The sequence below is a fragment of the Heteronotia binoei genome, chromosome 1 (genome assembly GCF_032191835.1).
Source record: "Heteronotia binoei isolate CCM8104 ecotype False Entrance Well chromosome 1, APGP_CSIRO_Hbin_v1, whole genome shotgun sequence".
NCBI classification, from domain to species: domain Eukaryota; kingdom Metazoa; phylum Chordata; class Lepidosauria; order Squamata; family Gekkonidae; genus Heteronotia; species Heteronotia binoei.
In genome coordinates this window covers 22730060-22752328 of record NC_083223.1, presented here as the reverse complement: position 1 = coordinate 22752328, position 22269 = coordinate 22730060, and the positions used below count along the sequence as shown (strand labels likewise).

Below are 22269 nucleotides of genomic sequence, written 5' to 3'. Positions count from 1 at the left end.
TGGTTCAGAGGTCATGGAAGTTCTGCACAGCCCCCACAAAGGCAGCCAAAGCCTGCAGGAGCATCCCCACCCATAGCTGGCCAGGGCCAGAGGGTCACACTGAGGGAGGCTGCGGGGATGGAGTGATGCTGGCTCAGAAAGCCCTGCAGTGGAAGGCCTCCCTTTCCCTTTCCTTGTCGTCTGAGGAGTGTTCCAGCTGCCATGGCCCTGATGGTAGCCGGGATGTGGTGGGCTCTCTTTCCTTGGAGGTTTTTAAACAGAGGCCAGATGGCCATCTGACAGCAATGAAGATCCTGTGAATTTAGGGGGAGGTGTTTGTGAGTTTCCTGCATTGTGCAGGGGGTTGGACTAGATGACCCTGGAGGTCCCTTCCAACTCTAGGATTCTATGATTCTATGATGGCGGCCACCCAGGGACCAATGCCTGCTGCCCATCCTCCTCCTGGGCCCAAGTGAGGCAGGAGGCCGAAAGATCTGTGTGGGGGCTGAGCTGAGGAATTCAGTGCCCTAGCCATTGAGGAAAGTGGGGTGGGGGTCTGGCTGACTGGGGTGTGTGTGAGACAATCTGTAGGTGTGTGGGGGGGTTCCCCCCCAACATTTAAAATCCCCTGATGAAAAAAAATGTTCTTGCTATGCCCCTGCCTTCTGAAATCCTCCCCACCAAGATAACAATGCTGAAATCCTTTGAGTAAATTCTCGTATGGTAGTTAGTCCCGATCAGGAGTGACCAAAGTTGCTTAATGTGAGAACCACACAGAATAAACACGAGATATTTGAGAGCTTCAAGACATGAACATCAGACGTTTGAGGGAGGGAGGGAAGGAAGGAAGGAAGGAAGGAAGGAAGGAAGGAAGGAAGGAAGGAAGGAAGGAAGGAAGGAAGGAAGGAAGGAAGGAAGGAAGGAAGGAAGGAAGGAAGGAAGGAAGGAAGACAAATAGATGGAAGAGGGAGGGAGATGTGGAAAGAAAGCAATACCTTCTCCAAGCCGCTGGCTGGTTTGGCTTGGAGAAGTGATTTAAAGAGACAAATGCCTTCTCTAAACTGGCTGATCCAGTGGTGGAGGCTTCAAGAGCCACATAACATCTGTGAAAGAACCACATGTATCTTCTGAGTCACAGTTTGGCCACCTCTGGTCCAGAAGAGTCCACTGCTCTCTTGCTCTTTCCCTGAAACTGGCCAGCACTGAGGTGAGCAGCAGCAAAGTAGGTTTGGGGGTCCTAGGGAGAAAGTGTACAGGGCCCTCCTCTGCTCATGCCTCCCTTTACACCCACCAGCCCACATGCCTGTGCATCCTTCCTCCACCCTCTTGCATGTCCTTTCACTGCCCACATTTACAGAAGCCTGTATTGTGATTATACTGGGCAGTTTGCATGGCCAGGAGCATGCATGGTGAAGTGCTCTCCAGCAGCAATGCCTCCCCCACCAGGGGCTCCTGTAGCTGCCCCATGTCAGAGTATGCTGACACTGGCTCTGAGAATTGGCTTGCCAACCTCCAGGCGGTGGCTGGAGATGGCCTACTATTACAACCAGGGCTTTTTTTTTGAGCAGGAATGCAGTTCTGGCTGGCTTGACATCAGGGGGTGCAGCCTAATATGCAAATAAGTTCCTGCTGGACCGTTTCTACAAAAAAGCCCTGCGTGAAACGGTGATGTCAGGGGTGTGTGGCCTAATATATAAATAAATTCCTGATTATGACTGACCTCCAGGTGATAGAAATCAGTTCACCTGGAGAAAATGGCCACTTTGGAAGGTGGCATTATACCTGTTGAAGTCCCTCCCCTTCCCAAACCCTGTCCTCTTCAGGCTCCACCCCCCAAATCTCCGGGTATCTCTCAATTCGGAATTGGCAACCCTGCCTGAGAGGCACATTCCCTACTGAAACTGCTTCTGCTCCTAATGCCTACCAAGGTTGTTTGGGTTGGTCTCTCAAGACGGTTACCAGCGGGGTAAGGTGGAGGTGCACAGAGCCAAGGTTAACTGAACTGGACTGAAGTTTCTTAAGAATGGGGCACTTAAAGGGGGGGGCTTACTATCCTAAACTGGGATTAGTAAACACCTGTTTCCATCTGAAAGAGATCTTAAGCTCTTGCCTACCTGACAATCCAAAGGCAGCCTGGCTTTTCACCTGCCACTCCATCTCGTTTTTATTGATCTCAAAGGTCATGTTGACATCTTCGTAGTACTGATCTATCATGGCTTTGAGCTTCTTCAGATCTCCTTTGACCAGCAATTTATAGTATTTATCCACAGGGGCATGTGCCTTCCCCCAGTGCCCCGATCCCAATTTCCCAAAGATTTGTAACTTCTCAAAAGCAGAGCCCGGCAGCCCTTCCATTGTGTGGCTCTGCAGCTGATTTAAATCCCAAACCTTCTCATACAGATCAGTGGGATTTTATAGCATGCATTATTTGCATTGTCCTGATTGCACCGTCCAATTGCATTCTAGTTAGGGCTCCGACCCTGCTTATTTTTAAAACTGGCAATAGTTACTTGATATAATTGAAGTCACGTGGACCACTAGCAACAGCAACAAGCCCTTTACTACAATGATTACAAGCAGGAGTATATATAGACAGATAACTCATGAGATTGTTTTGTGTTGGAATTTTTGCAGGAAGCACTATTAATTACAAATAGCAGCTTGTCAAGGAAGCAGACACATTTCTGCAGTGAACCTCTGCTATAATTTAAATCTACGCAACATAGATGGATCCATTTCAAGGATTCGATGCATTCCTTTAGCATTTCTTTATCTTCAGCACACTGTAGTCTTAAGTGCTTTCTAGAACCCAAATGTCACTTTCATGTCCTTGCAGTCAAAGTCACTTTTGTGGTATATTCTACCTATGAACACTAGCATTCAATCTGCATTGTGTCACTACATTCAAGCGTTAAAGCACTGAGGAAACAGCTCACTCACTAGTACCTCTTGGCTGCAGTAGAAACTTATAGTGGGTTCAATGCAACGAAGAGGCGAGGTGGTAGTGATCACAGCTCTTTTTATCCAGCATAGTATAGGGCTGCACACTAAGACTGAAGACCCGGCCAACGCGGTCAACTTATATACACTCAAGGTTCCTGCGCTAGCCTGCTATTGGACCATTCAAACCAGCAGGAGACCCGTGATTGGAGCAGGGCAGCAGGGATTTGGATCATACTGTCCATTGTTCCCGAGTCCATAAGCTCAGTCCTACAGGCTCCAATGAGCCAGGCAAGAACACCCTTAAATATACACATTTCTGATCACATATACAACATCACTCTACACATGCAGTCTAGAAACAGGTGCAGTAGAAATGGTGGTAGAGAGTGCCATCAAGTCTCAGCCAGCTTATGGCGACCCTGTAGTTTTTTCATGACCAGAGACATTCAGAGGTGGTTTGTCCTTCCCTGCCTCTGCCTAGCAATCTGGACTTCCTTGGTGGTCTCCCATCCAAATACTGACCAGGGCTGACCCTGCTTGCAAGATCTGATAAGATCCAGGTCAGGGCATAGTAGAAATAGACTAGTTGGAGACCAAGTCCTATGAGGAAAGGCTGAAGGAGCTGGGGATGTTTAGCCTGGAGAGAAGGTGGCTGAGAGGTGATCACCATCTTCAAGGGCTGTCATATGGAGGATGGTGTGGAATTATTTTCTGTGGCCCCGGAAGGTAGGGCCAGAACCAATGGGTTGAAATTAAATCAAATTTCCCAAATGCAATTTTGGGCTGTATCAACAGAAGTATAGTGTCCAGATCACGTGAAGAGATGGTATCGCTTTCCTCTGCTCTGGTAAGACCTCACCTAGAGTATTGTGTTCAGTTTTGGGCACCACATTTTAAGAAGGATATAGATAAGCTGGAACGGGTCCAGAGGAGAGTGACGAAGATGGTGAGGGGTCTGGAGACCAAGTCCTGTGAGGAAAGGCTGAAGGAGCTGGGGATGTTTAGCCTGGAGAGGAGGTGGCTGAGAGGTGATATGATCACCATCTTCAAGTACTTGAAGGGCTGTCATATAGAGGATGGTGGAATTGTTTTCTGTGGCCCCAGAAGGTAGGACCTGAACCAATGGGTTGAAATTAAATCAAAAGAATTTTTGGCTCAACATTAGGAAGAACTTCCTGACCGTTAGAGCGATTCCTCAGTGGAACATGTAAGAAAAAGCCCCCTACTTTTCATACACATGGACATCGTGATCACTAGTATGGTTGCCAGAGTGCCTGGAGTTTTGACTTGCACACATCTGCTCTAAGAAGTGGACTTTGCCCACGGTTTCTAAGGCTTATGTGGATACTATAAGCCTCAGCGTTGCAGCAGCATTCTACATCCCTGGATGGGTGTTAGCCAGAACTACAGACGAGCTTCCAGCTGCTCCTTGTGTGCCCAGTCTTGGCCGCTGCAGTGGAAGAAGCCACACCACCATGAACTGTACAGGCAAACAGTTTCCAGCCTGTTTCCATAAACCAAAGGCTAACACCACCAGAATCCATCTTGTTTTCCTGACTCCATATCCAACAGCTGCTTCAACTTCTGCATAAGGCAATCAAGCTTATCTTAGGCGTGGATCCTGCCAGACCGCCTAAGCCTTTGTCTATCAGAACTCAAGACAAAGACTGGTGCCAAGAAGAAGACTGAACAAGAGGAAGACCATCTTCAGCCAGAGCAAAGTTCCTTTGTGTAAACCGGGTGTTACCTTAGGTAGCAATTTGGCCATCTATTGTCACCTTTTTAGATAAGTTTGGTAAACTCAAGCACACCTCCACCCAGTAATTTCCCCCATTCTTTTCCCCATTTTGGAGCCTCACCCTGGTCCATGGCAACCTGAAAGTCCAACCAGGTACCCCTGGACCAAGCTTGTTCATTGGTCAGTCATGGGCACCCAATTAGGTGCCACCAATTAACTTGCTATTGGCTACTGCAGAAGTCCAGCCCTTATGGTCACTGCAGAGCCTCCCCTTTTCTGAGGTCATGTACCAGCTGACCACCTGTCATCCACCCCTGTGCCTCCCATCCCCTGAGGGTCTAAGGTAGTCTATTTAACCTCTGACCCAGCTCCCCACATGTGTGCATCTAGCAGTACCCCGGTTCTGCTGTCTAGATCCATCCCCGATTCTGGCCACAGTTTTGGGTCCATTTTCCCCATCCTCTATCATCGCCATTGGAGCCTTCTTGAAGACTACGATCAGTAATCATCACCCTGTTGGTCTATCCATGTGTTGTCTCTCTCTCTCTCTCTATTTTTCCTAGGACTGTATATGTATGTTTCATGAGTACATTGCCTTGTATGTATGCCTATATTTTCTAGAATAAAGTTTAATTGTTTTACTTAGAGTCCCTAATATTTTTAAGCATTAATTTCTGGACGTGGAATCCTGTATACACAGGTAAAAGAGCCTGATTAAGCCAGGTGCCCACCTGACAATTCCCCAACCTTGTTTTGAGGGCATTTTGGCTTACAAACAGGCTTCCTCGGGAGGTGGTGGGCTCTCCTTCCTTGGAGGTTTTTAAACAAAGGCTAGATGGCCATCTGACAGCAATGAAGATCCTGTGAATTTAGGGGCAGGTATTGTGCAGGGGGTTGGACTAGATGACTCTGGAGGTCCCTTCCACCTCTATGATTCTAGTTTTGACCCAGAGAGAACTCCAGTTTTCTGGGTTACGCCTCTGAGGATGCCAGTCACAGTTGCTGGTGAAACATCAGGTCTCACAATGCCAAGACCATGACCATACAGCCCGGAAAATCTACAACAACCAATGGACTCCAGCTGTGAAAACCTTCGACAACATAATTTCATCAGGCCCTGATCAGGATGGATTAGAGGTCCCCAACCCTCTAGGTTTTTTTCCCTATCGATCATAGAATCATAGCGTTAGAAGCATAGAGTTAGAAGGGACTTCCAGGGACTAGTCCAACCCCTTTCACAATGCAGGAAATTTACAAGTACCTTCCCTCCCCACAACCAATGATCCCTGTTTCATGTCCAGAAGATAGCAAAAAACCCCTCCAGGCAGGGCCTGTCATGCCACTAAGCAAACTAGGTGATTGCCTAGGGCACCGGCCTTTTGGGGGCGTGGAATTGGGCGTCCCCCCATGTGACTTGGTGATGTTATCAGTTCGGGGGGGGGGCGTACCAGAAGTTAGCCTTCCCTAGGGTACCAGACAGTCGAGGGCCAGCCCTGCCTCCAGGATCCCTGGCCAAACTGGCCTGGAAAAAAATTACTTCTTGACCCCGATGTGGCGATCAGCATTTCGCTGGGCATGTAGGAAAGGACCACAAGAATTAATCACTGATGCAAGCTTTCTTGCCCTCCTTCTCATGATCTGCTTAAGGTCACAGAAACAGCATTGCTGTTTGAAAAATGGCCAGGGAACTAAGTCCACCAGCAACATGAATAGAGAACAGTTGCTCTGAACCACAATTATTTATTAATTCTTAAATCCATACACACAACCCCCCGCCCCCCCAATACCAATTTACTATAGTATTGTTCACCAAGGACCCTCACAAGGGTTGTTTGCAAACAGCCCGAACAAGAGCTAACATGGGCAATATATCCCTTTTGCGCTGTCAATCAAGAAAGTGATGGACTTGTCAAGACCGGACCCCACATGCACTAATCTTTGTTCAAAGTTAGTTTGTTGTCTGCTAGATGCTCCAGACAGCTTTTCACCCAGGATGAGGGCTAAGGCTCCGCCCAGCCTGGCAAGCAGTATGTTTAGACTCTGTCTGGTACTCATGTCTCTTGGAATGTAAGCTGTTTTTCTAGGCAAAAAGGCACAGGCAAAGCAATGCCTATGAACAGCTAGGCTGCAAAGCCTTGTGGGAAGATGAACCAAAGAAAGTCATAGGAGGCTAATCCCTTTTGAAAGTTATTTATGTCTGTGGCCATCATCACTCGTCAACAGGTCTCATCTGACCTGGTTTGAAAGTACCATATTGCTCACTCATTTCATCATAAATCCTTCTAAAAAAAAAAAAAGGCTATCTCATGATTGCAGATTTCCAAAAGTTGAGTTCTACAGAGCAAGAAAAACAAGCCAAGAATGAAATACCACAGATTAAAACCCAAACCCCTGCTGATATTCCTGCACAGCATTTAAAGGCAGAAAATGCCAACAACTTCTGCTTTCTAAAAGTGCGGAGGGCTGCAGTTCAAATTCAAAGCAAGTCTGGATTGCAGCAGGTAGCTGCAAGCAGAAGGAAAAGGAGTCTGTGGCCTTGTGGGGTTGGGTCTCATACGTAGTGGGAGGACACTTACCCTATCTGTATGCAGGCACACTTGCCACAAGCGGGGCTGCAGAAGAGCCCTCTTGGCTTTTGAATGGTGGAAACTCTTTGCCCAGTTCCAGAATTCATAGCTGCAAGTTGTCCTGGCAGACTTGTATCTGTTGTAATGTGTAGTTTGGTCCTCCGACTAGAATACTTTTGTCTTTGGGAGGATGTGAACATAAGAACATAAGAGAAGCCATGTTGGATCAGGCCAACGGCCCATCCAGTCCAACACTCTGTGTCACACAGTGGCAAAATTTTTTATATACACACATACACTGTGGCTAATAGCCACTGATGGACCTCTGCTCCATATTTTTATCTAAACCCCTCTTGAAGGTGGCTATACTTGTGGCCGCCACCACCTCCTGTGGCAGTGAATTCCACTGTGGTTCTTTCTCCACCTGGTGAAGCCGTTCTCTTCTGGCAAGTGCCAAGTGGAATGTGGCTGGGCAAGAGTCAGCGGCTAGAGCCATGTGAGATCACTCACAGTGAGTGACAGAACTCCCCCTTTCCTCCACCCAGAGCTTTTTTTTTTTGTAGCAGGTACTCCTTTGCATTTTAGACCACACCCCTCTGATTGTAGCCAATCCTCTGAGAGCTTACAGGGCTCTTCTTACAGGGTCTACTGTAAGCTCTTGGAGGATTGGCTACATCAGGGATGTGTGGCCTAATATGCAAAGGAGCTCCTGTTAGAAAAAAAAAGCCCTGCCTTCACTATATTTGACTTTGGAACATACATATTTTTTTAAAAAATCTGTGAAGGATGATTACTTTGTTACTGCTCAGCTCATGCACATGAATGTTACTGTAGTCCATTTCAAAGGAAAAGGCTGGCCAAACTGGCTGATTTTCACCTCTCCCTGCCATTTTGCGAACTATTTGTAATATTCTTGTTCTTGGTGAAAGGCATTCTTCCCCCTCTTTGTCACCGAAGTGCATGAGAAGCAGATTCCTCTGACGCAGGGAGGATACAAAAGAGGGGCTGCTAGACAGGAACTGGTGTAAACAGGGAACTAAAGAGCACATTTAAAAAAAAAAAAACAGGATAAGCTTATAGGAGACTAAAGCTGAGTGTGCTTCAGTGGCTCCCTTCTCCCACCCTCCCCGCTGCCCCCAATCAATCCGGGGGATGTAATTTGCTTGATAAAATTACGTGTACTAATTATGCAAATAAGCAACTCAATTAGCATGCCTGGTCTGCATAATTTCTCTTTCCTATTGAGCATAAAGGTGCTCTGGGAGGGAGGGGGCAGTGGAAGGTCACCTTTCTTGGCTGCTTGGCCAGCTCAGAGGTCCCAAGAATCGCTTTCACTCTCTCTTCTCCAGAAGTTCTGTCACACTTACGGTATGTGGTGGAGGCGGCTGTGGATTAACCCTCTGTGCTAACTTCTTCCAATAATGCAGTGAGCTAAGTTGACTCAGGCTTCCGTTCATCCTTCTGAGGTTGGTAAAATGAGTACTCAGCTTGCTGGGGGGAAGGCAATGGCAAACCACCCAGTAAAAAGACTGCCAAGAAAATGTTGTGATGCAACATCATCCCATGCACCTGGTGCTTGCACAGAGGACTACCTTTACCTTTAATTACCTGTATGGGGGGCAGGTACAGACTCTACATGTGTAAGCAAGTTTAAGATAGGTGCAACGTTTTAAAGATGAAGCCAGACGTAATAATCTAAACATGCTGCAAATGCCTTGAACAACATTTGCTCTGTTGAAAACGGCCTGGGAACTGAAAACACAAACCTCTTCTGCCCCTCTTAAAGTGTTGACCTGTCTCCCCCCAGGCCATGCAGCTTTTCTCTTTCTATGTTGTAATGTACTGAGTTACTAGACTTGTAGAAGGCAACATGCTTTATTGGCGAGTACATCACAAAGAGAGCATGGCGGAGCCGGGTCCCCGATTATATACATCTCCCAGAACAACCCTCTTACCTGGCCAGGTCCAATCCTGGCCAGTTAAACTTCCCACCACAGATCTTCATAGGCAGAGTGTATTTACGTCCTTACATCCGGTGACCTGCGGTCTCCTACTGGTCACCTCTATGAGCACGCATGTGCGTTGTGTTGTGAATTCAGGGGCCGAATTGCAAGACACAACACTCCTCCCCCCCCAGTTCAAGAAACATAGTCTTTCAAGTAAGCCAGTGCCCTTTGTTCCTTACTCGACCTCCTAGGTTTTATCTGGGGAACTGGAGTGGCTGCTGTGGCTGCGGGGGCCACCGGTTCCTCGTTGTGGGGTGAAGCTAGAAGAGTGCTGTACGGTGCCTGCAGCTGCTCTGGGACCTCTCCTTGCACCCCCACGGGGGAGGGGTCACTCCAGCTGTTGCTGGGCTCCTCTGCCCGCAGAGCTGGCGTGGCTGGCATTGGCTGGGTGGCCTCTGGTGGTGTTACTACTATTACCCGCTACCTGCTCCCCCGGTCTCTGCCTGTTCTTCTGGCATGGTGCAGCTGCGCAGCTGATCAATGTGCCTCCTCAGGATCTGGCCCGCCTCAGACGAGACCTTGTAAGAGCAGGACCCAGTGACCTGCAGCACCCGGGCTGGTAACCACTCCCGCTTGCAAAGTTTTTTGCATAGACTGGATCCCCAGGAAGGAACCCCTTGGTGGCTTTTCTTGTCTCGGGGAAATTGCAGAGGTCCGCGGCCTGGTCTGGATGCAACCTATCTAGCCTAGTGGTCAACTTCCTCCCCATGAGCAGCTCTGCTGGGCTTAACCTGGTGACTGGGTTGGGGGTGATTCGGTTCCCAAATAGGAAGGCTGTCAGGCGGTGGTCCCAATCCTCCTGTACTATGCGACTCAGGGCCTCCTTGGTGGTGTGCACCATGTGCTCTGCTTGGCCGTTGGTGGCTGGATGGAAGGGAGCGGACCGTATGTGCTGGATGAGGTACCTACTCAGGAACTACTGGAAGTTCCGGGAGGTAAAAGTGGTCCCATTGTCCGTGACTAAGGTCTCAGGGATCCCATGGGTGCAAAAGACCCTCCGTAGGGCTCTGACCATGGCCGCGGTGGAGGTTGAAGCTATGGGGATCACCTCCAGCCACTTCGTGTAGGCGTCCACCAGGATAAAGAATATTTGGCCCTGGTATGGCCCTGCAAAGTCTAGGTGTAGCCGGGACCACGGCACACGATTGGACTCCCAGTGGTGGACGGGGGCGCTGGGTGGATCTGGCTGGGACTCTTGGCAGGGTAGGCACCTTCTAACCCACCCCTCTATCTCTTCGTCCATCACTGGCCACCATACATAACTACGTGCCAGGGCCTTCATACGCACCATCCCCGGGTGCATCTCGTGCAAGGCTTCGAGCACTTGCTTCCGAAGTGGGGGGGGGGGAACCACCACCCTGCTACCCCAAAGAATGCACCCCTTGTGTATGGACAGCTCTTCCCGGTGAGATGCAAATGCCCTGAAATCAGCATCCAGTTTGCCCGTGGGCCACTCCCTTCCCACCCAGTCGAAAATGCGTGTGAGGATGTGGTCTCTGCCCATGGCCCAAGCTACCTCAGCAGCGTGCAGAGGTCTCTCCGGTAGATTCTCCAGTAGCATCACGTGTTGGGCGGGGGCTGGGTCGGGGTCCTTCGAGGGCAGTGGAAGGCAGCTGAGTGTGTCTGCATGTCCCATTGCTTTACCGGGGCGGTGTACTAGCTTATACGTGTACGAGTTGAGGAACTGGTTCCACCGCAGGATGCGCTGTGACAGAATTTGCGATGTCTGGTGGTCCGGGGCGAGGAGGCCCAGCAGCAGCTTGTGGTCTGTGGCAATCGTGAAACACCTGCCGTAGAGGTAGTCATTGAATTTGTACACGCCCGCCATGATTGCCAACGCCTCCTTGTCTATTTGGGCATAGTTTTGCCCCGTGGGGGGGTCAGGATCCTAGAGTAATAGGCCACGGGGACTTCCCTCCCATCCGGAAGTTGGTGCCCCAGGACGGTGCACACCCTGTACAGGGAAGTGTCGCAGGCTAGAATTACTGGAAGGGACTCATCAAAATGGTGGAGCACCGCATTGGAAACCAGGATGTCCTTGACTGCCTGAAAAGAGGCGGCCTGCTTTTTTCCTCAGACCCACAGGGCGTGTTTATCGAGGAGCCTATGTAAGGGCTCTGCGAGGGCAGCTTTGTGGGGCAAGAAGGAATGATAAAAGTTCAAGAGTCCCATGAAACTTTGTAGCTCCGTCTTGCACTTGGGGGCTGGGGACTATTGCCCTGGTCTTGTCTGCCGTTGGGTGTATTCCCACAGTGTCCACTACAAACCCCAAGAGCTCCACCCTCGGCACCCCGAGAGAGCACTTCTCCTGCTTCACCTTAAGTCCTGCCATTTGAAAGAGGCAGAGTACCTCTCACAGACAGCAGCTGAACTCCTTGACGTCTGGGGCGGCGATCAAAACGTCATTGAAAAAAGGTTGTACTCCGGGAATCCCTGTAAGGAGAGAGTCCATTATGCTCTGGAGTCCTGGAGCCACGCTAACCCCAAATTGCAGTTGCTGCACCCTGAAAGCTCCCCTGTGCGTCACTATTGTTTGAGCCTCAGCTGTCTCGGCATCCACTGGGAGCTGCTGGTATGCTTGAGCCAGGTCCAGCTTCCCAAAAACCTTAGAGCTGGCTAAGGATGCGAGAACATGGCTGACCACTGGGACGGGGTATGGGTTGTCCTGGGGCACTTTATTTATTGTGCATTTATAGTCTGCGCATATGCGCACGTCCCCATTTTGCTTCACGGCAGTGATTATGGGGGTCTCCCATGCTGCGTAGGATACCGGCTCTAGCACTCCCTGGGCCACGAGGCGGTCCAGCTCTGTTTCTATTTTTGGTTATAGAGCGAACCTTCAGCCTTATTGGTCTCACTTGAAGATCGAGCTGTACAGTGATGGGAGGCCCCTTGTAGCACCCCAGGGACCCATCAAATACCTCTGGAAATTCCTGGCACACATTTTCAAAATTGTGCATTTGTATCTGCTGCACCCCGACTATTTGTATGCCCAGAGGTCTAAACCAGGCCAGCCCCAGTAATGTTGTGAGCTTGCGCTTGACCACGAGTATGTCCAGTACACCCTTAAAGTTCTTGAACTCTACCCTCACAGTGGCCCATCCCAGAATCTGTATGGGGTTTTTCTGGAAGTCTTGCAGGATGAAATCAACAGATCACAACCAGGGCCTGCCATGGGGGCAGAGTTTTCTGAGGGACTCCTCTGAGATTATGGAGATGGAGGATCCCGAGTCCAGCTCCATTAGGCAGGGATCACCCTCAATTCGAACCGACACCCTGACCTTATCCGGGGTGGCTAGAGCCAAATTCATTACCTGGATGCTGGTCGATGCGGTCGTGTGAGCATCGATTGAGTTGTGGTGAGTGGATTGGCGCCTGTGGTTGGTCTTGGCCCTGCAAGCACATGCAATGTGGCCCACTTTTCCACAGTTCCTACAGTCCACATTGCAATAGGGGCAGTCCTGTCGCTTGTGTGGGTCTCCACAGCTGGCACACTTTGTGCTGGTGGGCCTCTCTGTAGCTCATGGCCGGGTGAAAGATTTCGGCCTGCTTCCTGGTTGGCGGCGGAGCTGGTGTGCCTCTTCCTCCTCGGGGTCGCCCGACACCGTCTCCTCCTGGTGGACGGCTTCCGCTTGAGGGCTGGGGTGAGCCTTAGCGGCACTCTCGAATGCGGTGGCTTCATTGAAGGCGAGTTGGAGGGTCAGTTCTTCCTTTGCGAAAAGCTTTTGCTGCAGCCTTTCGTCCCAGAGGCCCCAGTCAAATCGATCCCTCAGGGCTTCCTCCAGCTTGTCGAAGCTGCGGCTTCCCGCGATTTGGCGGAGAGTGGCCAGGTAGACATCGGCCATCTTTCCCACCCCTTGATCTCTCTTGTGGAACAGGAATCAGCAGGCGATGATGGATGGCTGGGGCGAGAAATGCCCGGTCAGGAGTTTGACTATCTCCTCGTACGTTTTTGCGGTGACCTTCGTGGGGGCTGCGTGCCTTCTTCGTCCCCGGCCAGGTCGGCGATTTCCCGATGGAGAAACTACCTGGCTAGTATCCCATCCTCGTCGCCAGTGTAATGTACTGAGTTACTAGACTTGTAGAAGGCAACATGCTTTATTGGTGAGTACATCACAAAGAGCATGGCGGGGCCAGGTCCCCGATTAGGTACATCTCCCGGAACAACGCTCTTACCTGGCCAGGTCCAATCCTGGCCAGTTAAACTTCCCACCACAGATCTTCATAGGCGGAGTGTATTTACGTCCTTACATCCGGTGACCTGCAGTCTCCTACTGGTCACCTCTGCGCGCACGCGCACGTGCTGTGTTGTGAATTCAGGGGCCAAATTGCAAGACACAACATATGGGTTTAACAGGGAATGGAAAAGGCTGTATGAATGTCAAGGAATGCGGGGTGTGCCTTCTGTGAACAGATGGTTGGATATAGGCTGTTATATCCATCCTAAAACATTATTTACATTTGCCACTTAAAGCAGGGGTGTCAAACTAATTTGTTATGAGGGCCGGATCTGACATAAATGATTGTTGGGCCGGGCCATGTGTGTCATCAAATGTAATGCCAGGAAGCAAAGATATAAACTTTATAAAAGATACAGGCAAACAAAATTAATGGTTTTGTATCTCTCCCATGTGATCGGGCAAAGGAAGCTCTGGCTCTTTCCTTTCCTCCCTAGGGGAGGAGGAGAGGGCGGAGCCTCAGAAAATAGAAGGAAGAGAGGCTTGGTTCAGTACCTGTGCTGTGCAACTGAGAGAGCCTGGCAAAACAAGCTCTCCCTCCTCTTTCTCCCTGAGGAACCTCAGCCAATGGAGAAAATAGAGGCTTTGCTCTGTGAGATGTAAGGTGGGCGTATATCAGCAGGAGGGTTGGAGAGAGGATATGATGTGTGTGTGTATGATATTGGCTGCACCCCTACATCACTTCTGGGGAAAACCAGGAAGTGACATAGGGTAGCTCTAGGAAACTAGAGAGCTTTAGGGTAGCTGTAGGAAAACCATAGAGCAGGGGTGTCAAATGTCTGGCCCATAGGCCAAAACCAGCCTGCCTAGAGCTTTAATCAGGCCTGCAGGGCTCTTTTCTTCTCCCTCCTCTCCTCACTATTTGAAGCTCCAAGGCTGATAAAGTTCCCTGCTCTTTCAGTAGCCTTGTCTTTGCAGGCTGCAGCAGGAAGCAAAGCTGCATGGGAAATGTGGAATGGATTTTCCATTAATTTTATTTATTTATTTATTCATTCATTTATTCATTCATTCATTCATTCATGATTTGTATCCCGCCCTTCCCACAAGTGGCTCAGGGCGGCTTCCAGAAATTGGTCAAACATAAAAATTAAACAATTTTAAATATATAAACAATTAAACATTTAAAACAGTTAAAACCTTAAAAACCAGTAAACTTTCCAATTACATATAGAACAGACGTCTGGCCAAGCTACATTGAGTTCTCATCTTAGCTAGGTGTAGGCTAGCTGGAAGAGGGTCGTCTTACAGGCCCTGTGGAACTGAACAAGGTCCCGCAGGGCCCTCACCTCCTCCGGCAGCTGATTCCACCATGTAGGGGCCATAACGGAGAAAGCCCTTTCTCTGGTGGATTTCAAGCGGGCTTCTTTTGGCCCAGGGATAGTGAGGAGATTTTGTGTTCCCGACCTCAGTACTCTCTGGGGAACATGTGGGGAGAGACGGTCCTTCAGGTAGGCAGGTCCCAGGCCATATAGGGCTTTAAAGGTAATAACCAGCACCTTGTACCGGACTCGGTATATCACTGGAAGCCAGTGCAGAGTCCGAAGACCCGGCCGAATGTGTCCCCACTTTGGGAGACCCAATAACAGCCGGGCCGCGGCATTCTGCACCAGCTGCAATTTCCGAGTTCGGGACAGGGGCAGCCCCATGTAGAGGGCATTGCAGTAGTCCAACCTCGAGGTGACCGTAGCATGGATCACTGTTGCTAGGTCGTCGCGCTCCAGGAAGGGGGCCAGCTGCCTTGCCCGCCTAAGATGAAAAAATGCGGACTTGGCAGCGGCTGCTATCTGAGCCTCCATCTTTAGGGAAGGCACCAATAGCACCCCCAAGCTCCTGACCCTGTCCGCCGCTGTCAGCGGCGCACCGTCAAAAACTGGTCAAAAACTGGTTAATATTGCTGTGCCCAGATAAATAGGGCCTAGAGATCTTAATGGAAAATCCATTCTATGTTTTCCTTGCAACATTGTCTATGTTGCAGTGTGTTTCAGTGGGGTGGAGATAGGTTTCACCTTTAGCATTCCTATGTAGACAACTGAAGCTCATGCTTCTGGGAGTTGCATTCTTGCAAATAAAGGGTTGATGCTTTGAGCCAACTTGTCTCTGCTGAACGGACTTGACCTAGTGAGTACTCTAACCTGGAAACCCAAAGGTGAAGGGGGATATTACACTTGGAGAGCCATTGCCAATCTGAGTAGACCCCGGGGTGGGGGTGGGGTAGAAGCTTGCAATGCCATTTCATTGTTTTCTCAGGTTCAGAGCATTTTATATTTTTTATTTTCTGCTGTGATCCTTGTGCTTTTCTCTGATGTTTTATTTTTATGCTTTTTCTTGATGTTTTATTTTAAAAATTGCATTTCCATATCCCAGTATTTCCCCACCTTTTCATTTTAAACAAAATATTTCAAGAGTTTTAAGCATGTTTGTATTTTAAGTTAAAAACAATATATTTAATTGTGTGACTGTGTCCTTTATAAAGTTTATATCTCTGCTACCTCACATTGCATTTTATGACACACATGGCCTGGCCCCAGGCTTTTTTTGTAGCAGGAACTCCTTTGCATATTAGGCCACACACCCCTGATGTAGCCTTGGAGCTTTCAGGGCACTTAGTACAGGGCCTACAAAAAAAGCCCTGCCTGGATCCACAAAATTGCATTTCTGTCAGATCCAGCCCTCCTAACAAATGAGTTCAACACCCCTGCTCTCTGGAGACCTTAGAGCTACCTTATGGCACTTTCAGAGCTAGTTTGGTGTAGTGGTTAAGTGTGCGGACTCTTATCTGGGAGAACCGGGTTTGATTCCCCACTCCTCCACTTGCACCTGCTGGAATGGCCTTGGGTCAGCCATAGCTCTGGCAGAGTTTGTCCTTGAAAGGGCAGCTGCTGTGAGAGTCCTCTCAGCCCCACCCACCTCACAGGGTGTTTGTTGAGGGGGAGGGAGATAAAGGAGATTGTGAGCCACTCTGAGACTCTGAGTGGAGGGCAGAATATAACTCCGTCGTCGTCTTCTTCTTCTTTCAGATTTTCCCTGGAAGTGATGTAAAAACGAAGCCAACCTTGCTTTTCCTTTTTTTAAAATGGCTACCAGTGGTAGTCTTCCACCATGGCAGGAGGCCTAGAAGCCCTATCTTCACCATTTCTGGCATTATGGACAAAGGCTGCAAGGGAATGCTCAAGCGGTGTTTGACAGTCCTTTGTCACACCTTAATGGAAAATCCATTCCACGTTTTCCTTGCATTCCAGTGACACTCCTTTGAAGCACCCAGATCTGCTGGGAGGGAAGCTGGGGATCTGTTTCCATTGACAAAAGGTCGATGCAGACATTTGATGCCTATGTTCCACTCGGAAAGCACCACCAAGCCATACATACCTTATAATAAAAAGGATTTTGTTTTCATTAGGAAATCTAAGTTAAGACCATTGCAATGCAGCTCAGACTTTCCCTGTACAGGCATGGATTGCAAATTCTTTTAATCCGCTCCAGCCACTGGCTCTCTTTGGCTAAAAGCCAAGAACTGAGGGCTAATGCATAGAAAGGGATGTCATATGGAAGGCCCTTCCAATGGCTCCACATTTGGCATGAAGGTTGTCTCCAGGGGGCAAATGATTTATGCACCACAGCTCACCATTGAAGGTCAAGAACTTCTCATACCTCTATGTAGCAGCCCTGGCCTCTTTTCCTGCCAAGGCCATGAAAGTCCAGAGCTTCTTTTAAGTGGGTTCTCTGGCATGCTGTCCATTCTGAACTGATTTTTTTTTAAAAAGAATAAATATTTTTAAAGGTCCCCTGTGAACTCAAATGAAGCAGAAGGGCAACTGAAATTCCCTTTCAATATCAGCCTTGTACCCTTGCCCTGCTCATTTCCCTTTCAGAAACAAAAGCCTGCAGCTTCTTAGATCTAGCTTTAGTGTAGTAAGACTGTTATCCTAGCCCAGGGGTCCCCAACCTTTTTGAGTCTGTAGATGTCCAATGCATAGTTATGGGATGGGGGAGACTTGTCTTGGCAGTAGTATGTGTGAAAAGGATCTAGGGGTCTTAGGGGACCATATGCTAAAAAGGCAAATGCAATTTTGGGCTTTATTAACAGAAGTATAGTGTCCAGATCATTTGAAGTGATGGTATCACTTTATTCTGCTCTAGTAAGACCTCATCTGGAGTATTGTGTTCAGTTTTGGGCACCACAATTCAAGAAAAATATGGACAAGCTGGAACAGTTCCAGAGGACGGTGACAAAGATGGTGAGGGGTCTGGAGACCAAGTCCTGTGAGGAAAGGTTGAAGGAGCTGGGGATGTTTAGCCTGGAGAGGAGACAACTGAGAGGTGATACGATCACCATCTTCAAGTACTTGAAGGGCTGTCATATAGAGGATGATGCAGAATTGTTTTCTGTTGCCCCAGAAGGCAGGACCAGAACCAGTGGGTTGAAATTAAATCAAAAGAGTTTCCAGCTAAACATTAAGAAGAACTTCCTGATCGTTAGAGCAGTTCCTCAGTGGAACAGGCTTCCTCAGGAGGTGATGGGCTCTCCTTCCTTGGAGGTTTTTAAACAGAGGCTAGGTGGCCATTTGACAGCAATGCTGATCCTGTGAACTTAGGGGGAGGTACTTGTAAATCTCCTGCATTGTGTGTGTGTGTGTGTGGGGGGTTTGGACTAAATGACCCTGGAGATCCCTTCCAACTCTGATTCTATGTCTTTGGAATTCTGACACAGTGTGCTGGGCACAGCCACCAAATAGTTGCTGCAAGAGCAGAGCCAACCACCAAGTGGCTTACCTTCCATCACACTATGAAGATTCTTATGCTGTGGTGGCAGCTGTTGCCTAGGCAATGTTTTTAAAAATCATTCACAGTCCCATTCACATTCTAAAAACACGTGCCAGGAGCCAAGAAACGTCAGCCTGTGCAATGGTGCCCATGAGCACCAGGTTGGGGAGATCTGTCCTAGCCAAATGTCTGAGGTAGGTCCCTGTCTCCTTCTTAGGAACATTGGACCGTCCTCTTGAGCTGGGCCTTGGCCTGCTTCAGCCCCAAGCCTGAGGTGTTGCAGTGCGGGCCTAATGGTGTTCTAGGCAGAAGCGACTCTTGATTTCAGCTGCCCAAGGAGACAAAAAACCCAGGAAGCCTCAAGATGTCCAGACCTTGGCTGACCAAAGTGAAAGGCAAGTCCTTGTGAATCTAGGGTCAGGGCCAGCTTGCCCACTAGGCAAACTAGATGGTTGCCTAGGGCGCTGGGAGGTAGGGGGCTCCAGGAGGTAGGGGGCACCGCCCTCCCTCCCCACCACCGCCACAAGCCTGCTGCTGCAAGCCCCTTCCCTTCACGGCGCTGCTGGCAGCAGGGGTTTAGAGCATGCATTGATCCGTGTCTATAACAATAATTACTGTGGCTCCAAAAAACACTGAGAAAAGAGGCTGACAAAGTGTGAGACGGGCGAAACCGTGAGGACTTCTTTCTATATGGTTCTTTTTCTCTCTATTGCAACATCACAGCAGAATGTTTAAGGACTCCACCCTAAAACACTTACTTATGGACTTGGTTAAGGCTGGTTCCTATAAGTAAAACACTTACTTATGGACTTGGTTAAGGCTGGTTCCTATGCAGAAACGTTTAAGTGTATGATTTGGGGGAGTACTAACATAAAAAGTCTGCTGTGAAAATGTGAAAGCAACATAACCCGAGAGTCGGAAACGACTGGTGCTTGCACAGGGGACCTTTCCTTTTTCCTTTCAATACCTTATTGTTCCTTTGTTCTTCATTTTGTCTTATATTTGCACTAAATCAATAGCATGTACACACAATGAGAGTGTGAATATTTATTGTTGACCGGTGATTTGATTATTTTCCTATTTGCACACTGGTGCCAGTTATTTATATTGTATTTTCTCCAGGAAAGCTGATCTCTAAAAGCTGGAGATCAGTTTTAAAAGCAGGAGATCTCCAAGCCCCACCCAGAGGCTGGCAACCCTATGTGAATCCCACAATCACTGGGTGATTGTTCTGGTGTCCTGGCTTGACTGCTGCTTTCCCAGAGGGACAAGTAGGATAGGTGCTAGAGTTGCCTAAGTGGGTCTCAGAGATCTCCCAGAATCACATCTGATCTCTAGACAACAGAGATCAGTTTCCCTGGAGAAAATGACTGCTTTGGAGGGTGGACTCTGGCATTATACCCTGCTGGGGTGCCTCCCCTCCCCAAACCCCATTCTCTCCAGACTCCACCCCCAAATCTCCAGGAATTCCCCAGCATGTAGTAGCAACCCAGATCACCATGGACAGCACTGCAGCACTTAAAACAGCAATGGCAGCGCCTTTCCTCCAGCATGAGAGTTAGTGACTTCTTCCAAAAATAACTTTTACCTGCTTTGTTTACTAAATGCTACTGTTGCTTTTTGAAGTGGAACTTGGAAGCATCCATACAGTAAAGTCGAAAACCCCGTCCTCTTCGTGATTACTGCATTACGCAAGGATGAGATTTTTAACTCATCACTTCAGGTGACATCTCCCCGTGACGTTCTCATGCTTGTCTCATGGAAACAGGAAAGTAGGTCTGACGTGGGAGACAGGCTTTCCCATTCCCCAAAATAAATAAAAATACAGCAGTGCAGTTCTCCTGAATACAGTCTTCATTCCCTTATCCCCCAGCAGCTGGCTGCGCTTCCACTTCCACTCTCTTTCACACACACACACTCACACACAAAGCAGCCAAAATAAACACAGTTTGGAAGCACACACTTTGTGGTCTCACTGGGGCAATTTACTTACCATGGAAGTTGAATGCTGTATACTCAACCAAGTTCTCCAGTCTAATACAGGGAAACTGGAGGTTCTTTCTATTTTACTGTGCAAACAACTTCTAAAGGGACTGTAAAACCAATGGAGTGCCTGGGCTGCTTCCCTTCCCTTTCTTACAACAGCCATGTTGTTCTGTAGGCTTGCCCTGCCCCTATTCAGCCTGGGGCTGTAGATTTAAAGGCACACATGCCTTTCAAAAAGAAAGCCCTTCCCAAGTCTTCTAAGCCTTCATCGGTGGAAAGACACATGGTGGCTGGGAGCAGGAAGGAGCCTGCTAAACTGGGGATTGGCAAGCATATCCTCCAGAGCTGAGGGGCTGGCTACCTTCTTCTCCCTCCCTCCGTTGTGTGTGTGTGTGTGGGGGGGTGCTGGGTGGGTGGTTTTCCAAGGCTGCTGTTTCCCTCCAATTTCACCTCTGCACCATTCCCTGCCTTTAGATAGATAATCCCCATACTAACATGCTACTTTCCCCAAATCCAAATATTCTTTTTTTGAACGAAATATGCAAATTGAGAAAATTTATGTCCCAGAACCGCATTTACGCTATTCATTTCCATGACTTTCTTTCAGCCCAAGAGTTTTTCTTACTCATGGTGGCAACTTTTGTTAAAGGACAAATGGGAATGCGCCTAAGCAGGTCTAAAGGTAAAGGTATCCCCTGTGCCAGCACCAGTCGTTTCTGACTCTGGGGTGACATCGCATCATGATGTTTTCATGGCAGACTTTTTATGGGGTGGTTTGCCATTCCCCTTCCCCAGTCAGCTACATTTCCCCCCCAGCAAGCTGGGTACCCATTTTATCAACCTCAGAAGGATGGAAGGCTGAGTCAACCTGGAGCCAGCTAACTGAACCCAGTTACCACCAGGATTGAACTCAGGTCATGAGCAGAGAGTTTGGACTGCAGTACTGCAGCTTTACTGCTCTGCGCCATGGGCTACTCAGGTCTACTAAGCAGGTCTACTCAGAAGTAAATCCCATTGTATTCAATGGGGCTTCCTCCCAGGCAAACGCTCTTAAGATTGCCACCCATTTAACTCAACAAGCCCCATAAAAGCGACAGCACAACCCTCAAGATCGGGGTGGCCAAACTTGCTTAGCATAAGAGCCACACAGAATAAACACCAGATGTTTGAGAGCCACAAGACATGAACATCAGATGTTTGAGAGTTGCAAGACGAAGGAAGGAAGGAAAACAGATGGGGAAGGGAGGGGAAAGGGAGAGGTTGAAATAAAACAACTTTAAATGCATTCTCCAAGATGGCTGATGGGGCAGTGGGGGCTTTGAGAGCCACAAAATATGTATGGAAGAGCCACATGTGGCTCCCAAGCCCCAGTTTGGCCACCCCCACTCAAGATGAACCAGTTTGTATCTACTTAAATAATCCTGTTACCTACTAACACCAGAGGGTGCAGCTGAGCTGTGGGGGATTTCATCCAGTCATCGTTGGAGAGTTCTATGGTGGCGTCCACATGCTTGACTTCAGCGCGGAGGATATCTGCCACGGCCTCTTTATCCCCAGCTTCCAGTGCTTTCTTTAATCTTGTAACCAAATCAGAGTGGAGTGGATGATCAGGGATATGGTCCAAGTGGGGTTTTGGGTAATGTTTGGGAATCATTTCCCTGTCCTAGGTAGAATTCAGCTAGCTGCAAATGAGACGGAGGTGCAGCTTGCTAAAAATAGAATGAGCTTGGCTCCTCTTTCACCAGTGGGATTAGCAGAGGGGAGTGTGTGCATGTGACAGAGAGAGAGAGAGAGAGAGAGAGAGAGAGAGAGAGAGAGAGAGAGAGAGAGAGAGAGAGAGAGAGAGAGAGAGAGAGCGCTGATGGAATCATTAAAAAGAACCATAATGCACCCTTTTTAATGTAGAATTTGTTACAGAGAAACATGATGGAACATTTCCTCCCTAAGGACATGCAGGAAAAGTGCTGCTACATTCACATGAAATTGTGGCTATGCACTACCATTTCCTGGACTGTTTCCTAACACTGAACCAAGTCTGGCAGATTAGGTCT

General features: G+C 48.7%; 1 protein-coding gene across 2 annotated transcripts in view; it reads right to left on the bottom strand.

Annotated features, from left to right (window-relative positions):
- ASB18 (ankyrin repeat and SOCS box containing 18) overlaps positions 1-21905 on the bottom strand; it is a 55292-nt gene extending 33387 nt beyond the window's left edge. Inside the window, exons 1-2 of one of the 2 annotated variants that reach the window (XM_060257903.1) lie at positions 21647-21905; positions 2094-2216 (exon numbers count right to left, since the gene is read on the bottom strand). In XM_060257903.1, the coding sequence (XP_060113886.1) occupies positions 2094-2216; positions 21647-21872 (349 nt within the window). In that variant the 5' untranslated portion in view covers positions 21873-21905. Of the gene's footprint in view, positions 1-2093; positions 2408-21646 lie in introns of those variants that run through there. The other variant, XM_060257894.1, reaches the window with a different exon arrangement.
- Between the last annotated feature and the right edge of the window lie 364 nt (positions 21906-22269).